This window comes from Rhodnius prolixus, unplaced genomic scaffold (assembly GCF_049639745.1).
Source record: "Rhodnius prolixus isolate KJV_2025 unplaced genomic scaffold, Rpr scaffold_9, whole genome shotgun sequence".
In the NCBI taxonomy this organism is placed as follows: Eukaryota; Metazoa; Arthropoda; class Insecta; order Hemiptera; family Reduviidae; genus Rhodnius; species Rhodnius prolixus.
Window position 1 is genome coordinate 1,670,255 of NW_027411604.1, and position 19,296 is coordinate 1,689,550.

The 19,296-nt window shown below is 31.7% G+C and overlaps 1 protein-coding gene across 3 annotated transcripts; it reads left to right on the top strand.

The window, feature by feature from the left end:
* The first annotated feature begins 615 nt into the window (after positions 1-615).
* On the top strand, positions 616-14,891 carry LOC141454362 (uncharacterized). Of its 3 annotated transcripts, none has more exons than XM_074128483.1 (9): positions 616-733; positions 2,765-2,977; positions 3,315-8,110; positions 8,230-8,362; positions 8,648-9,171; positions 9,246-9,366; positions 11,512-11,759; positions 11,876-12,014; positions 14,310-14,891. In XM_074128483.1, the coding sequence occupies exons 2-9, from the start codon at positions 2,810-2,812 to the stop codon at positions 14,382-14,384; spliced, it is 6,204 nt and encodes a 2,067-aa protein (XP_073984584.1). In that variant the 5' UTR covers positions 616-733; positions 2,765-2,809; the 3' UTR covers positions 14,385-14,891. The 3 variants fall into 3 exon arrangements, with proteins under 3 accessions (XP_073984584.1, XP_073984582.1, XP_073984583.1); XM_074128481.1 differs by having other exon boundaries at positions 693-832; XM_074128482.1 differs by lacking the exon at positions 616-733 and adding an exon at positions 1,627-1,868.
* The last annotated feature ends 4,405 nt before the right edge of the window (positions 14,892-19,296 follow it).

Below are 19,296 nucleotides of genomic sequence, written 5' to 3' on the forward strand. Positions count from 1 at the left end.
CTTCGTTTTCGTTGGCTCTGCACCAGCGGCCTTCAGCTTCCTCTCTTGAAACATCAAAATTTTGAAAATGACACTCCAAAGACTTTCTTTTAATTTTAGAGTTAAGAATTTTTCCTTCTGAAAGTTTAGTGGTAATGTCCTTTCTTTTAAAAATTTATGGTAGTTGTCTTTTAGGAACGTTTCAGATTTTGTCGTTATAATCGTCTGATCTTAGCCCAATGTCCAAAGTCTAGGGTGGCTGGCGCAGTTATTAACGTTGAATGTAAGAACTTGAGATTTTGTTTATTAATATTTTCGGTAAAATTTCAACTCTAGCAAATTTTGGAATAATATAACATCTTAATGACTTGAAAATATTATTTACTACCTTTATTCTATTGTTACTGAATGTTTTTTACTACTTTCTACTACATTTACTACTTTTTTCTGATGTCAATTTCTAGTGTATTGACATTCCATGGTCAAAATACTAAATTTATTATTTGCATTTAAATGTTGTTTCTTGAAAATAGAATGCTGAAGTTATTTTATTTTGGTTACTTACTTTTTTAAAATTTAAAATTTGTGAGTTTTCACTGAAATTATTACAGTAATCATTTGGTAAGGTTATAAAATGGTTACAAGCCGGTCTATCATGTCAAGAAATTCTTATCTAGGGCAGTGAGTAAACTAGACTTCGTTTAGTTTTAGGGGTTAAATGTATGATAACATTTGACAATCATCTTTTAGACAGGTGAAAAGTTTCCCAGTCTTTCTGTTTATTAGAAAATAACATAATAGTTTAATGGAAACTAACGGTAATTTCAGAAATACAGCGCAGTGTTCTGTGAAGGTGCAGCTCATTTTTGTTCAGTTATTGATTTTTTCGTTTTACAACTGTTTTGATTAAACGTCTCACATTATTAATTGTTTTATAAAGATTTAAATTTTATTAAATGTTTTTGAATCGATTTTAAATATGAATGATATTTTTAGTAATATATATATGTATATAAGCTTCTCATAAAAAGTTTTGTATTAGCATTTAGTGACTGAAAAGTATTTATATTTAGCATTCAAGTAACGAGGAATTCGCTTATTAAATCCTAAATATAAAAAGTTTTAAACTCGTAAGTAATGTGTTAAACAAATAATTGTTTCTATATGTCGTAGTAAGCTTTGCACCATAAATTAGTCTGTTTTTATTTATTACTACCTAACAGGTTCGATTAGCGAACATTTCAGTTCAACAGGTGGTTTAATTGAAACTCTGTGATTGTGGAAATAAAAACCGTTAAGAATTAAAGAATAATGAGTGTGATAAGTAAACTTAATAATATCCTCTGGGTCTGTTAAGAATTAAATATGTTCGCAACACTGATTATTTTCAATCAATCTCTCATAATATATATATACTTAAGTTAGAAATTTTAGAAAAGGTCATTAAATTATCTAAGTATTCCATATTTTGACAATAAGTAGTAACTTCAAAAAGTGTTTTCTAATAAAATAAAAATTTGTCCACGAAAAAAATTACAGTAATTACAAATTTATTATTATAAAAGAGAAATTTATTATTTTGATAAAAATTCAAGTTCAAACTTTTTGAAATTTTCCCACACTTAAATGAAACGTGGTACCTTAAAAAAAGGTTATGGGAAGGTTGCAAAAGAAGTAATAATCGCGCGTAAAATATTGGAGGTTGAGTTTTATTTTTTAAAGATAATTTTTAGAAATTGAAAGATTTTGTGTGTTCATTTAAGTTGTTTTTATCATTCAGAAGTGAGTCACTTTTCGATCTATGTCATTTCTCCTTCAAAAAAAGGAAGCCTAGTTTAACAAAGAAGAAAAATTTTAACGATTTTAATTTTATCATTATTTGATAAATGGTTCGTACTGTTTCTAATTTCTTTAATTATATTATTTATTACACAAATTATAACTTTCTACTCTAACTTTAAAAAGACTGGACATGTTAATTGCTAGCCCATAAATATTACTGCGTAAATAAATTGTTGTAAGTTTTAAATAACTATTTTGGGTGAATGGTAAGTTTCTAACGACTAATAACTTCAATAGAGATATTGCTTACTAATTTCACTGACCAGCCATGATTATAAATAAATTTAAATATGTCAAAGAATAAAATGAACTCATAGAATTTTCTCGTCGTAGCACACATGTTTTTTTATATTTCTGACTGGTTTGGTTTTCATCCATCTTCGGAGGTGAATCAACAGATAGGAGTAGGGAATTTGACTTACATTTAAGTTTTTCCACACTCCACTCTTGCTGAATTGTATGTGACAGAATCTTAAGTGAATTTCTCTACATCCAACCGACCTCTGATACAATGTCTCTTTTTCTCAGAGGCACTACAACCCAGTTAGTTGGGTCCTGGCCTTCTCCGTCTTACTCCGCCAGTCGTCTCTCTCTCTTGCAGCCGGCATCCAGTTTCTAGTGCGCAATTGGGCCGAAGATCTTACGCAGTATTTTTCTTTCAAACATTAAAAGGCGTTGCTCATCTGTTTTCGTGATTGTCCAGGTTTCGGAGGCATATACCAGGACCGGGCTAATAAGAGTTTTATAAATTTTTAGCTTGGTTATTCTGCCCAGCTACTTACTGCTCATGTGCCTATAATGACCGAAGTACCACTTATTCGCGTACAAGATCCTCCTGCTGATCTCGTTTTTTACAGCACTGTCCAAAACAATAACTACTTCATGTTAGAAAGTTTCGTTTCGAGCTATATATTAATTTTTGTTTTGTTTTTTTATTTTGCAGTCTACAAACAAGTTAGGAGCTGACGTAGGTTACCATACGCGATCTATGTCAAAAAAAGCTGATGGAAAACCTAGTGATACTCTAAATATTTTAACAAGATCAACGACTAAATCAACAGAAATTTACGCTTCTCCAAAGCACAAACCCAAGGATAATGTAGAAACTGGTTCAGAGAAAAAAAGGCCTTCTACACCGAGAAGTTGTAAAAAGTCGGTGAGTTTTATTTATTTATTTTTAAAATGCTGTGTGGTCGTGGGTTTGGAAAGTTTTGGCGTAGCTTTCAAATGCTAATACTGCTGTCTGCGAAGGCGACCGGAGTATATTTGTTTTATATGGATCCGCCTCGCACCTTCTAAGCTCTATAAATTACGAGCGGAAGTGCAACATTGAACAAAGGGAGTAATTAGCACAAAAGAAATACTTAAATCATTGATGTATAGAGTTCGCTACTTAAAATTGAGTCCGCTCTAAAATCTATAAATTGATTCATATAGCCTAATTAGCCGAATAAGTCTCACTTAGTTTTAATGTTTTTTTTCTGTTTGTTTAGATCACATTCCGTGAAGAGTCTCCAGGTCCTCTTACTAGAGGCAAACGGAAAAGTTTAAGCGTAAAATCATCAGTCAAAAATATTTTCGATAATTTAGGAGAAAAACAACCAAAAGATTGTCAAAAACTAAATATATCAACTAATAAAAACGTAGATATAGAAGAATCTATTGATTTATCCAGAAAAGCAAAAGTTTTGAGTGATAATAACAATATCAAGGCAACAAATATTAATGATTTAGAAAAAAGTAGAACTAATTCATGTAAAAATTTGCGTGTAGTTTTGCGTAGAACTCCGGAAATGGAAGACTATTGTGATTTAGACACAAATAAGTGTGACAATAGTGAAGAAACAACTGATGCAGATCTAAACAGTAGCCATAATAGCAGTAAAGAAAATATAGAAGATATGATTGAAAATGCTCCCCAATCTTCTGATGTTAAAAAAAGTAATATTGGTACTGTTAAAAAATCATTAAAAGATGATTTAAAGTCTGTAAGTCCTTCTAAAGTGGTTAAACATAAAGATATTGCCTGTTCAGACAATTCAGCCAAAATAAATAATTCAGAAGAGTTGAAAGCAGTACATAGCCCTCGTAAATTGACGAAAATAAGCGAAAAGCAAGGAGAAACAGAAACGAAGAAGACTGATGATATAATAGAAAATACTGATAATAATGAAGTAAGAAGTGTCCAAGTTTCGCCGAAATTAGGCTCTATTAAAAAGACTGATTGTGAAAAACCAAGCTCGTCAACTCAATCTCCAAGTGTCCAGAAAAAACTAGAATCACCAACAGAAAAGAGTTCTTTAGCTCTTGGTAAAGATAAAAAATTATTAAAATCGATTGGAGAATGCTCATTAGAACCCAATAAAAATAAAGAAGATACGTTAATCGCTACAAATAAAAAGGAATGCTTAACGGAAAACCCAATTAGTGATGAAAAGGAAAATAATTATCAAGAATCTTGTGATGATTCTGAAATCATGTCCCCACAGGAATTTCTAAAAGATTTTTTCAATTCCACCGAAGAAAATTTATTAGAAAGCAAGAAGATTATTGCAAAAGAAAATGAAAACCTTATAACGTCGGAAAATTCGAAGAAAAACCAATCGAACATTGTTAAAGAGACTACTAAATCATTTAACAGTCCTTCAACTGATATCGAAGCAAAAGAAAATAATTCTCAAAGTAAGACTGATAATACTGTAGTTTTAGATCATAATAAACTAATAAACGATTCTGCTACAAATAAAGAAGAAATGGAAAAACAAAACGAATTACAAGAAAAAGTGGAATCACTTGTTGAGAAGAAAATTGATGAAAAAGTTACACACGTTAGTTTTTCTCCACGAAAGTATACAGAACCTCAGAAGGAAATTCTTGAAAATAAAAGAGCATCTATAGAAACAGATGCAGATGTATTGTCAGCTGACAATGCGTCAGATATCTCTCTCTCAGATAATGTTCCAAAATCAAAACTTCTTTCCATTCCTGAAGAACTTCCAGAATCTGCCAAATTAAGTGTAAAGCAGGATAAGGATGTAGAAATAATGAACCAAGCTAATAGTACACCTGATACGTTTGGAAAGAAAAAGCTTTCTAGTCCTACAACAGAAGAATTGACCAGTGAAACCATGTTGGATGAAGAAAATGAAAGGAATAAGATGGTAACAGATGTTAATGAAATTCAAGCTCCAGAAAATTTGACACAAAACGAAAAAGTGGGAAATAAAGTGCCAAAAGCAACTCCAAACAAGTCGATTCCAATAATCGATGTAGAGGAAGATTCACGAATGAGCGGTGTTGAAGAAATTCCAGAGATAGAAATACAAGATTCTAAAAGTGTAAACAAAGAAGTTCAAGATGAATCGTCCTCTGAAATAGTTAGCTCAGGAACTAATTTAGGTGAAGTTTCCTATGAAGCTAATAGTATTACTGAAGATATTCCAGTTAGTGATGATCGTAAAACTTTCGGGAAACGTTCCATGGATGAGGTAAACGATGTTTTAACCAGTGAAGAAGAAATCTCGAAGTGTGCTAGTAAAAAGAAAAAACTAGAATGTACCGAAAAGGAAAATAGTGCAGAAAATATTTCCGATCAAGATAATGAAAATAAAAGTTTCGGTGATGAAAATGTTTCTGAAAAGGATAGAAATGATAAAGGAGAAAATGATGAAAAGATTGTTAATGAAAATAATAGAAGCTCGGAAATAAATGAACAAGTCTTATCATCAGAAGTACTTCTTGCCAAGAAAACTAAAAAAGTCGAAGAAGTACCTGTCGAATCAAGTAAGGTAGTGGTTATAAGTTCTGAACCTGAACAAAAAAAACCTGTCGAATCAAGTAAGGTAGTGGTTATAAGTTCTGAACCTGAACAAAAGAAAGCTGTTTCTGAAATCGATATCCATGCTGGCGCAATAGAGGGTGAACAAGGTAATAATACAGGCAAAGAAAACTTAGATGGCAATGAAGTTTCTCCAAAACCTAAAAAAGGCGAAGAAGTACCTGTTGAAGGAAGTAAGGTGGTTGATGAAAGTTCTAAGCCTGAACAAAAGAAATCTGTTTCTGAAAAAAAAATCCTTGATGACAGAGAAGATGAAGAAGAAGATGATAAAGCTGATGAAGAAAGCTTGGAGTTAAATGACAAAGATCTTTCATCAAAAATGTTTCTTGCTGATAAACCCAAAAAAGTTGAAGATAAAATTGTCGAAAAAGATGAAACTGATAAAAGTTCAGAGTCTGATAAGGATTATCTCGTAACTGGAAAAGATTTTCTTGATTATGAAGCAGAAGATGAAGAAGAAGATGATAAAGCCGATGAAGAAAGCTTGGATTTAAATGATAAAGATCTTTCATCAAAAACGTTTCTTGCTGATAAAGCTAAAAGAGTTAAGGATAGAACTGTTGAAAAAGATGTAACTGATGAAAGTTCAGAGTCTGATAAGGATGATCTCGTAACTGGAAAGGATTTTCTTGATGATGAAGCAGAAGAGGATGAATCGGATGATATAGCAGATGAAGAAAGCTTGGATTTAAATGATAAAGATCTTTCATCAAAAACGTTTCTTGCTGATAAAGCTAAAAGAGTTAAGGGTAGAACTGTTGAAAAGGATGTAACTGATGAAAGTTCAGAGTCTGATAAAGATGATCTCGTAACTGGAAAGGATTTTCTTGATGTTGAAGCCGAAGAGAGTGAATTGAATAAAAGCAGTGAAAGCTCTGAGGATGAGAATATTATTTCAGAAAAAGCTCCATGTGAAGTTGACGAGGGTGAGGAAGATGACAGTTCTGATTCTGATTCCAAATTTCAAGATTGTCTTACCAAAGGGTCTAATGAAGAGAACGATGGTGGAATTGTTAAAGAAGTTTTAGTTGAAGAAAATTCAGATACCAGTGATAGTAGTATAGTTTTACCCAAAAAAACTTCCCTTGATGATATAGATGAAGATAGCGAAGAAAAAGGTACCAAAGAGGTTGATGAGGAAACTGATGCATCTGAAAATAAAAATGCTGATTCAGACGAGAATTCAGGAGGCAGTGTATCAGACAAGGATATTGAAGAAGATGATGAAAGCAGTCATATTGTTTCAGCAAAGTATTTTTTTGATGATGAAGCAGAAGAAGATGTATTGGCAAAGATTGATAGGGAAGACGAGAGTGTGGATGATGCTAGTAGTGAATCGGATGATGCTAGTAGTGAATCTGATGATGCCATTAACAAGTATTTTCATGAATACGAAGAAGAATTTGCTGCAGAAGGAACTGATAAAACAAAATCAGCAAGTAGTGATAATGCTGAAGAAAATCTGATAGTTGGGAAGAAAAAAGGCAGAAAATTGATTGTAGACAGTGAAAATAGTTCAGAAAATGACCTCGTAGTTAAAGAAGATGAAGATAAGTTAAGCAGTAACAGTGGTGAAACCGAAAGTAACGAAGAATTTACCGTCGATAATAGCGAAGATGACCAAAGAGTTCCTTTTATAAAAACTAAAATTTCAAAAAATAAATCTAAATCTCACACAAGCCCACCGAATAAGATAGGCAGTTGGATTGTCTCTAATGTTCCAGAAACAAGCAAAATTAAACAAGTTAGCACGAAAAATTTAAAATTCTCTGCAACTAAAGAAACGAGTACTAAGAAATTATCTGAAATGTCGACTATGTCACAAAATAGTAGCCGTTCTTCTAAAAACCAACGTCAAATTGACAATTGGTCGGTTTCTAAAATCGTAGAAGTTAAAGGTAATTTGCCAAATAAAAATCTAACTAAACAATTGAATCCACAAAAAAGAAAATTAGAAAGCAAAACTACAAAAGAACCAACTTCAACTACATCCAAAAAATTACCAACCATCGAAGAAGACTTACTCGAACAACCGGAACTGTATGATAGTCTTTTGTTGAAAAGAAAACGTTCTAAAAAGAGATGCAAAAATGATTATCCAACGGAAGAGGATAGTTTGTTAGAAAATGCTGAAAATTCTGGTAGTCAAGAAATCGTTGAAGAAGGAAAATCTTTGGGCGTAAAAGAAGTATCATCAGAAAGTAATATGGCTTCAAAATTTTCCAAAAAAGTATTAAGTCTGCCAGAAATGGACGATCCGGTGGAACAAGATGAAGAAATGAGAAACTCTTTGAAAAGATTTACAGATGCCATTGACATTTATAAGAAGAAACTAAAAGGGACCCATAAACAGGAAGAAGTCGTAAATTCATTGAAAAACGTCGTAGAAGAGTCGAATGAAGATAAAAGTAACTGTCCATTCCGAATTATCGTTGGCAATGTACCTAGCGGGTAAGATTATTTTCATAGTATGATAAAAAGATGAATAAAAAAATACTTTCACACATTTACTGATTGTAAGTGTATCTACAAATTGTCCATAATTCGTTAAATTTAATTATTTTTTATAGGATATCTGCTAGTGATGTAAAGAATGTATTTTCTAAAGTCGGACTTAACGATATTGCGAACGTCTCTCCAGTTATGGAGAATGCAGAGATGCCATTTACTACTGTAACATTTTCTTCTAAAAAATCACAACAGGTACATAAACATTGGTACATAACTCACGCCCATTTCAGGGTTTATACAATAATATTATTTTAATGTATGATACTAATTATATTTTACATCAGACCGTCTATTCATTCTTAAAACAAATTTAGGGAAGTCTTAAAAAAATAAAGATTAATGTAAGGTCATTTACACATCCTCTAGAATACTTGTTTCATTAACGTGCTCATTATTAATTTATAATTTAGGTAATCGCTTGACTGTAAAATTGTGTCGAGTTTTTCATATCAGATTTTTGTATTTCATTTGTTTTAGAGAGCTTTAGAATTTTATGGCCTAATTCACTTCAAAGGAAATCCACTTTTCCCTTTGGAGTATCCCAAACAGGATCAACCCGAAAACAGTGAAGAAAGTGATAATAAATCCAATCAGGATCATAGTTCAAAGCTACAGAATCTTGGAAGTATACAAACCACTTGTCGAGAAATTGATGTTGGTTTCCAGAACAAGGAAAGCTTAAATTTAGCTAATTTAGCTGGGAAAAGTCTAAAAAAAAAGAAGAAAGATGAAAATTTAAATCAAAATAGAAATCAAGCACAATCGACAAGTCATTTATCTAAACAGAAAAGCAGTACTCAACTTAAAAAAAATAAGACTGAAGATTGTAACCAACAAAGACCGGGTAAACAGAAATTGAAAAATAAAGATTTTCTTGCTAGTAAAAATGAAGAAGAAAACCCTTCAGATAATAAAAAAATCTGTAAGGATAATTACTGGGCAGCCAAAACGAGCGCTATTCAGTCTTATTCAGTAAATATCAAAAGTTTGTCAACTATCAGGTAGAATATTTAGTAAACTTTGTTTCTCAATTTTAGTACAATTTATTTTTCTTCAATTATTTTGTTATTTTTAGGCCTACAATTGAAGAAATAAGAAAAGCTTTTTCATTGATCGGCGTAACGGATGTTAAAAGTCTTGACCAGCTTTCAAAAAAGGTTACTACTGTGAAATTAGGCTCTGATGAATCCGTCAAGGTAAGCATTCTTCTCGCAAATAGGCTTCTTCTTTTATGTTTATTTATATCGCTATAGCTAGTCATAATATCTTATTGCGTTCAAAACAAGTGACCGCACTCAGATCTTCTAGTTCCCACTACTGAATATATTCAACATAAGCATATCAGAGTCACTTAAGCTACGCGTGATTACAACATTGATGTGGAACACAAGCTTCAGATAGGTTCATTAAATACCACAAAGCTTCGTCAACCTCTTTTTTTAAAATATTCTATTTTTTGTTTTGCCTTTAAAAAAAAAAATCTTATAGAATTGTGCGCGATTAAGTCTAGTTAAATGTATATTTATTTAGCAATGCTTTAAAAACTCGTGAGAGTTAATTGTTGGGGAACAATAATCGACGACTAGCTTCTGGCTGGTCGATATAAACCAGCGTTAATCTTGTGTTCGGGACGGTAATTGGATGATCAGACTGAGTGACCTGGCTTTTGTAGGCAAATTAGGCCTTACACAGAACATCCAACAAAGGTTGGATCCAATTTTTTTTCCCTTCTAGCTTCCCTATTCAGGGGTCGGCAACCTATTTTAAGTAGAGAACCATTTCTCCTTAAATAATTTTAATAAATCTTACCAAGAGCTGCAAGTATGATAGTGTAAACAACTCTGTAGATCATTTGTATTCTCAAATTATTATTTTATGACATTCAATAACATTTAAATGTTTTATATATTTATTTTCTCTTATTACAAAGTAAATAAACAAATAAATAATAACTAAACCTGTGTTTGAATGAAATTGGCGGCAGTCCTATACAGGGTGAACCAGTAAGTAATGTCCACAGGCCTACTGTGTGTAGTACATCTAAAGTGGAGTTCAATGACCTATTGGCCAACTTCATATTTTCCCCTGTTCTTGAGTGACGTCACTTTAATTTTTTTTTTTCTAAAATCATTACTTTTTTCCAATAAAAATGTTATTACTCAGAAAGTTTTAGTCCGAATTCGATTCCGATGACACGGTTAGAAAGGCAGATAAATTTTCTAAAAATTGATACCATTTCGAAGCATAAGTTATTGTCCAAACAGCCTCAATCTTCCTGCTGGATACTGGGAAAATAAAAGAAATTGAAATTTTTAAGAAAACTCATTAGGCCCTTACGTGATCATTATCAGACCTAGGTGCTGGCACTTTTTATAAAAGTTTCCTTGTTTAATGGGCTTTCAAACGGTATATCGTTTTCCAGGATTCCTTTTATCTTCGTATTAGAAATTACGTTTGTTTTACAAGAAAACGTGTTCACGAGCACTCAACAGTGTTAGTTGTCAAGTTGTTTAATTCATTGAAAACTCTTTTAGATGGGCCAGTAATCAATTTTTACAGTAGATTGTCTTAAAATAAGAAAGTCAAAGGTCACAAATAGCACTTAAAGAAAAAAAAGTCACTCAAGAACAGTGGAAAATATGAAGTTGGCCACTACGTCTTTGAATTCCACTTTAGATGTACTACACACAGTAGGCCTATGGACAATACTTACTGGTTCACCCTGTATATTACGTACTGTATTTTAATATAATTCTATTCAAATTCAAACTGAATCACATTTAAAATTCTTTTTGAAAAAATATCTTTACTTTAATAAATGAAATTTTCACTTGTTTCAATAGAATTGAAATATACAATTTATTTTGGACAGTCTGAAGAGCCACAAAATTTGGATAAAAGAGCCGCGGGTTGCCGACCCCTGCTAAGATGGTTCCGTGTCAGGTGAAAAAAAAAAAAAAAAAAACATATCCTCTTATATCCTATAAAATTGCGTAGCAATCTTTAATTTGATATATGAGACATTTATCACTTCGAAACCGTAAACTTTACATAGAGGTAGAGGTTTTTCTGAATTTAGCTGCGGTGCCATGGGGGAAATACACGGGGAACTCCGAAGAATCTAGGTATTGTTTGCTACTAGTAAATGGACTTGGGCCGAAACTGGTAAATACATCTATCACGCTTAAGTTTATCACGATTACGTCATTCTAAAATTAGTTCAAGTTCAAGAAAATTTGAAAAAATTTTAAATTTATGATCATTTTTGAGAGAAAGAGAGGAAGTCTAGTGTTTCTCGAACTTATTTTTTTTTTTTGTTTTTCCTTTTTCTTTTTTTGCAGAAACTTTTGAGTTACACTGGGAAGATAGAAATAAATGGAATTCCAATACTCGTAAAACAGAAGGATTATCCTAGTTTACCAGAAATCCCGAGCTCATCCACTGCAAATTTAGAAAACAATATGGTTGTAAAAACTGTACGTAAACATCACACAACAAAAGTAACAGATGAAAAACAAAGCCGTGATTCCACAAAAGAGAGACAACCGAAGAAACAGTTTGTGTTAAAGTTAAAAAACATTCCATCTAAGTAAGTATAAATTTAAAACAAAAAACAAAACAGAAATGCGCAGAAATGCAGAAGAACCAAAATTACTGTGTTCTAAGGTTTTCTTTATCATGAATTATTTTCTCTTTTACTTTCAGTTCAAGCGAAACAAATTTAAAGAAATCTTTGATAAAACTGGGAATTCAAGGAATACTTAAAGTAAAAATAAACCGAAATGAAGCTAGAGTGGATAAAATAATTGGAATTGTATATTTTTTTAATGAAAAATTTTATTTGGTAAGTGTTTTATTTGGAATATTAACTGCATATTTATTATTTCTCACTAATTGGAAGGGTAAAAAAAAAAAAGCTGTTGGGTTTTTTTCTAAATTGTTCGCCTGATCTATGAAATCGTAGATTTAGTCCACAGTAATACTAGGTAATTCTGCGTTACAGGGTACTTACCGGAAAACAAACTACGTCAGCTCCTTTTCTTATGTCCAGTGGTATGAAATGCGGATCTTCCACATCTTAGGCTCCAATAATTGCTGGTCCTTGTGAAACACTCTTTATGTAGATACAAACAAATCTATTGTATACAATCAGTAGAAAGATGTGCTCTCACCTACATGTACTCCTTAGCCACCGCAACAGAAGACAATAAAATGGTAGACATCGATGGGCATAGAAAATAATGCTTTTCTTGCATTGCAATTATATTAAAAAATTTACCAAGCGAAAAAAAGGCAAAAGAAATAGGGCAACAGGATATTACTTTGAGAGCCTCCAATATTTCTCCAAATATTAAATTTGTTACAGTTTTATCCTCGTCTCCACAGCGTAAATTTAACCTCAGTCCTTGTTCTAGGTATTTGTCTACCACGCGTTTAATACCCTCTAGATAATTATCTATGTCATTACTCTCTTGATTTTTTTGAGTATTCTCCCTTTTTATATTTTCTACCGCATTATCAAGCTCTTTATCGAATCTTGCGAGAAAGCCTTCAGCGAACTGCTTCTCATTGAGACCATCAAAGGAGGAATTATGGCTACATGGGTGCGCCAGAACAACAGCGTAGAGCAATACAAGATAGTAAAGAGACATAGCAAAGCTCTCTAAATACTATAACCTTAATCCAAAAACTATTGTTAAATGGAGAAAACGCTCATTTACTAAAGATGCCGATATGGGCCCAAAGCACCCAAGATCAACTGTCTTAACTCTGGAAGAGGAATCTGTATAGCCCTTCCCATAATAGTCCAAAAAGGCAATACAAGATTGGGGTAAATATGAAAATCAATTGAAATCTCGTCTTGCGAGTGCTCTCAGCACGCTGAATTCATTGTCTTCACGATAATTCAGTTGCGCAAAGTAATTTTAGATTTATAATAAAAGTATTGTAATTTAAAGTAAATTAATGGTTATCGCAATTCATGAATTAGAGAAAATCATCAAACAATAATAAAGTTACTTTCTCCTTATTAAAGTCCTCTATAATATCTTCTGAATTACAAGCAGAGACTATGCATTTCAAATTAGAAACCATTGTATCATTAAAAGCCACCGAATGATAATCTCATTTTTGCAATAAGGATTTTGTACATTCGGAAAATCAAGATCTAAATCATTAGCACAGATGCTTAATGAGACAGCCGGTTGGACCTATCCCTACATAATTAATTGATTATTATCTAGTGTATTACCTGCTCTCCAACTTGTGTCAACGGATCTACTCCTGTATATTTCTTTCGTTTATTTTCTTCACCAAATGATTTTTTTTTTTTTTTTGAGGTACCAGGTCACTTTGGTATGTAAGTTTAAATTCAAGAATATTATGCGCATTTATCTCTAATTCTATCGACAATAAACAGTAATCCGCACAAACAATTTAATAATTCAGAGTAGATAAGCTATGCTGAACTTTTCGCCCAGGCAATCATTTGAGAGTATTTATCCTCTAAATTCACTAAGCATATTAGTGGCGAAACGGAGATAACTGACCTATGTAGTAATGGTCCACATTTTCTTCAAGACACCTACCTCTTCTTGACTGCCGGAACTCTTGTATAGATGATGTGCTCTCCTATTCTTGCCCCCACCAAAACTCTTATTGTTTTCCAACTTTCTTTCCAGAATGAAAAAGAAAAAAAAAAAAAAAAAAATCTTCATCTATCTTACTAAAAACCTTTTTTTACAAAGTTTTTAGTTTGGGGACACCCATGCATGTCTCTCCAATGCTTCTTCAATTCCTTGAACTTAAAATCCTTTATCTCCATGTCATTAAAATTGCTTCAAAAATTGGCTCTGGTTTGCAACCACAAAAATCCAACTTGGCCATTTTGTCCATCTTGCTATCCACAGCATGTCCAGGTATCACATGGTTTCTATTTACAAGGTCATTAGATCTTCTCCGTTAAATTTCCTACCACTCCTCTTACAGAGGAGCCTTTCTAAGAGGGCTATTAGTATAATAATCATCTTATAATTATTTTTATGTTCATAAAACAAGAGAGTAAGCTTCATTGAATTCATAAAAAATAAAATAAAATAAAATTCAAACCCAATAATACTATATGAATTTTGCGTTTCAGAAAGCCTTAAATATGAGGAATATTTTATTCAACGAATCTCAACTGGAATTTGTAAAAATAGACAAAAAGGATTAAATCGACCCAGGCAACAAACTTAATATTAAAATAATACAAAAATAAATAAACATATAAAAAAAAAGTCGTTCCTAATTTCAATATAAATAAGAATAGTTTGTTATTACTACAATTGTTATTAATTTTAAAGGTTTTTGTTCTTGTTTTTTTTAAAAATAAGTTTGGTAATATTCAAAATATTTCTTCAAATATGTATTAGAAAATTGTTAATTGTATCAATAAATTGGAACAAACTTCGGTTTGTTTTAAAATCTACTTTCATCACAATATTTATATGTTTTTTTTTGAGTTATTTTATTTTAAAAGATAACTTTTCCATTGCAGACTGTTAATATTTTTATAATGATTATTTGAGACAGGCGGTTCTTTTAAATGCTTTTGCCTACTGCCTACATTTTGTTTGTCATATTTAAACAAAACGTTGTGATTGAATTAATTTTTTAGACAAAACACAAAGTTATATAATAAAATCTGTTTATAAAAGTAATTAAAAAAAAAAAATCTTTTGCCATTCGCTAATTCCTTAAATATCCAACTAGTCCGCTGTTGAAAACTGGATGTGTCTTGAGATGGTGTTTGGTTGAAAAGTTGGATCACAGAAAGAACTTTATGATTTTTTTGTTTTCTAGGTTGAGATCTTTAATGTCATTGAATACTGTTGGACGGCGTCGAAGATTATAAAGAGAATATTCTTGACTTGTTTGTTCAAAGCTTTATGATTCTGTTAGAGCTCCAAACCAATAGGAGAAGAGGACTTCATGACTATCCAGCGAAGGCATAGAAATGGAAAGTTAGCGAGAAAAACTAAAGAGTTTCCTTTTTTTCTGAACATCTACTACGTAAACTACACGACATAATGTGTATGATCACGCCTTCACATACGAATAGAATTCTAGAAGCAAATTAGGAAATTCAAGTATAATATTTTTTCTGAAACTCTACACATAAAACAACGGACAACAGATGTTTTGTCCAAACACGATTAGAAATCCAATGTTAGAAGGAGATACTAAGAAGTTCCTAGTGAAACTAGCAAAGATTTTATGCAAAAGTTTTACTCGCTAAACTAGCCGAACTAATGGATACGGTCCAGCCCTGGCAATGGCATGAAATTAAAATCATACAACCAAAAATACGGAACTTTGGTGAAACTAACAAAGATTCCATTTCTTCCCTATTATTATGAAATGCTACTTCCAAAACTAGCCGACCAAGTGCGTATGATCAAGCCCTGGCTTAATAATAGCATGTTAGAATTAAAAAAATTAGGAAATTCAAGTAATAATAATAATTTAGAACTTTTGTAAAAGTATCAGATCTACCATTTGTTCCCTTTTTTATAAAATCTACGTACTAAACAAGTTCGCATAATCAACACTGGCCTTGAAATTAGAATAATAGAACAAAAAAAAACGCAATTTTTAGTAAAACTAGCTAAGATTTTCCATTTCTTCCCTTTTTTGTGAACTATAACTCCTTATGAAGGAATCGTACATGTACAGGATCGATTTATTTCACAAAAGTATGAAGTAAAATCCATTGGAAAAAGTGGAAATAATCTCCTAATTACACTAGAATGCTGCTGTTTCTGCATTTAAAAGTTAATATTATGGGAAATGGTAGGTTGTAGATTAAAGGTCAATCAATTTTGAAAAATGTGAAATACAAACGACTGGAAAAAGAGGAAATAGTCCCCCAATTTCTGTAGAACATAGCTGCTTCTGAATTTGTTAGTTAATACTAAGGGCAATGTTAAGTTACATACGGGGTCCATCTATTATAAGAAAACAGAAATAAAAACTATTGAAAAAAGGGTTAACGTTTTCTTAATTCCTCCAATGGTGCTCTTTCTTCAACTGGTAGTTAATATTAGAACCTATGCCAGATTTTACATGTACACCTGATTTAAAAAAAAGAACTAAAGAGCATTGGGAAAAGTGGAAATAGTCTCTTAATTCCACTAGAATGCTACTGTTTCTGCACTTCATAGTTAATATTAAGGACAATCCTATACATGTATACTAACATGCTAATGTAGGGTCGATCTATTTTGAAAAGGAAGAAGTAAAAACTAGTGGAAAAAGTAGAAATAGTCTCCTAATTTCACTGAAATGCTGCTATTTCTGCGTCTGATAGTTAATATTAAGAGCAATGGTAGGTTGTACATGTAGGGTCGATCTATTTTGAATAACGAAGTAAAAAGCATTGGAAAAAGTCTCCTAATTCCGCTAGAATGCTTATGTTCCTGCATTTCATAGTTAATATTAAGGGCAATGCTATACAGTACATGTAGGGTCGACCTATTTTGAAAAGGAAGAAGTAAAAACTTTTGAAAAAGTAGAAATAGTCTCCTAATTTCACTGGAATGCTACTGTTTCTGCGTTTAATAGTTAACATAAAGAGCAAAGCTAGATTGTTCATCTTGGTTCGATCTATTTTGAAAAATAAGAAGTAAAATCTAATGGAAAAAGTAGAAATAGTCTCCTAAACTCTCTGCAATGCTGCTGTTTGATAGTTAATAATAAGAGCAATGCTAGATTGTACATCATGATGCGATCTATTTTAAGATACAAGAAATAATAACTAGTGGAAAAAGTCGAAATCTTCCTTTAATTTCACTGGAATGCTGCTGTTTCTGCATTAGATAGTTAATATTAAGGGCAATGCTAGATTGTACATCTTGGGTCGATCTATTTTGAAAAATAACGAGTAAAAACTAGTGGAAAAAGCTGAAATAGTCTCCTAATTTCACTGGAATACTGCTGTTTCTGCGTTTGATAGTTAATATTAAGAGCAATGTTAGGTTGTACATGTAGGGTCGATATATTTTGAAAAGATTGAAGTAAAAAGCGTTAGAAAAAGTGGAAATAGTCTCTTAATTACGCTAGAATGCTTCAGTTTCTGTATTTGATAGTTAAAATTAAAGGCAATGCTAGATGGTACATCACGGGCCGACCTAATTTGAAATAAAAGAAGTAATAACTAGTGGAAAAAGTCGAAATCTTCCTTTAATTTCACTGGAATGCTTCTGTTTCTGCATTTGATGATTAATATTAAGGGTAAAGCTAGATTGTACATGTAGGATCGATCGATTTTGAAAAGGAAGAAGTAAAAAATGGTGGAAAAAGTGGGAATAGTCACCTAATTACGCTATAATCATTCTGTTTTTGGATTCGATAGTTCATATAAAGGGCAGTGCTAGATTGTATATGTAGGGTCGATCGATTTTGAGATACAAGATGTATAAACTAGTGGAAAAAGTAGAAATCATCCTTTAATTTCTCTGGAACACAGCTGTTATTCAGAGTTGGGCGCTGATTAAAAAAAAAATTTAATTCTAAATTTAATTGATTAAATTTTTTAATTGATTAAATTTATTTTTAATTTTAATCAGAATTTAATCGGCGAATTTAATCGTAATTTTAATCATTTGACAATTATTTAATCAATTAAATTTCAGATTTAATCGTTAATCAAACTAATTTAATCAAACTAAAAAAATTATGATTAACTCTGAGAATTAAATTAAACTAATTTTAATCACCGAATTAGTTCAATTTCAATCCTTAATCAAACTAATTTAATCATCCACTTTTATGGCTTTTCAACCAATGTTCGAACCATAATGTGTATGATCACGCCTTCACATACGAATAGAATTCTAGAAGCAAATTAGGAAATTCAAGTATAATATTTTTTCTGAAACTCTACACATAAAACAACGGACAACAGATGTTTTGTCCAAACACGATTAGAAATCCAATGTTAGAAGGAGATACTAAGAAGTTCCTAGTGAAACTAGCAAAGATTTTATGCAAAAGTTTTACTCGCTAAACTAGCCGAACTAATGGATACGGTCCAGCCCTGGCAATGGCATGAAATTAAAATCATACAACCAAAAATACGGAACTTTGGTGAAACTAACAAAGATTCCATTTCTTCCCTATTATTATGAAATGCTACTTCCAAAACTAGCCGACCAAGTGCGTATGATCAAGCCCTGGCTTAATAATAGCATGTTAGAATTAAAAAAATTAGGAAATTCAAGTAATAATAATAATTTAGAACTTTTGTAAAAGTATCAGATCTACCATTTGTTCCCTTTTTTATAAAATCTACGTACTAAACAAGTTCGCATAATCAACACTGGCCTTGAAATTAGAATAATAGAACAAAAAAAAACGCAATTTTTAGTAAAACTAGCTAAGATTTTCCATTTCTTCCCTTTTTTGTGAACTATAACTCCTTATGAAGGAATCGTACATGTACAGGATCGATTTATTTCACAAAAGTATGAAGTAAAATCCATTGGAAAAAGTGGAAATAATCTCCTAATTACACTAGAATGCTGCTGTTTCTGCATTTAAAAGTTAATATTATGGGAAATGGTAGGTTGTAGATTAAAGGTCAATCAATTTTGAAAAATGTGAAATACAAACGACTGGAAAAAGAGGAAATAGTCCCCCAATTTCTGTAGAACATAGCTGCTTCTGAATTTGTTAGTTAATACTAAGGGCAATGTTAAGTTACATACGGGGTCCATCTATTATAAGAAAACAGAAATAAAAACTATTGAAAAAAGGGTTAACGTTTTCTTAATTCCTCCAATGGTGCTCTTTCTTCAACTAGTTAATATTAGAACCTATGCCAGATTTTACATGTACACCTGATTTAAAAAAAAGAACTAAAGAGCATTGGGAAAAGTGGAAATAGTCTCTTAATTCCACTAGAATGCTACTGTTTCTGCACTTCATAGTTAATATTAAGGACAATCCTATACATGTATACTAACATGCTAATGTAGGGTCGATCTATTTTGAAAAGGAAGAAGTAAAAACTAGTGGAAAAAGTAGAAATAGTCTCCTAATTTCACTGAAATGCTGCTATTTCTGCGTCTGATAGTTAATATTAA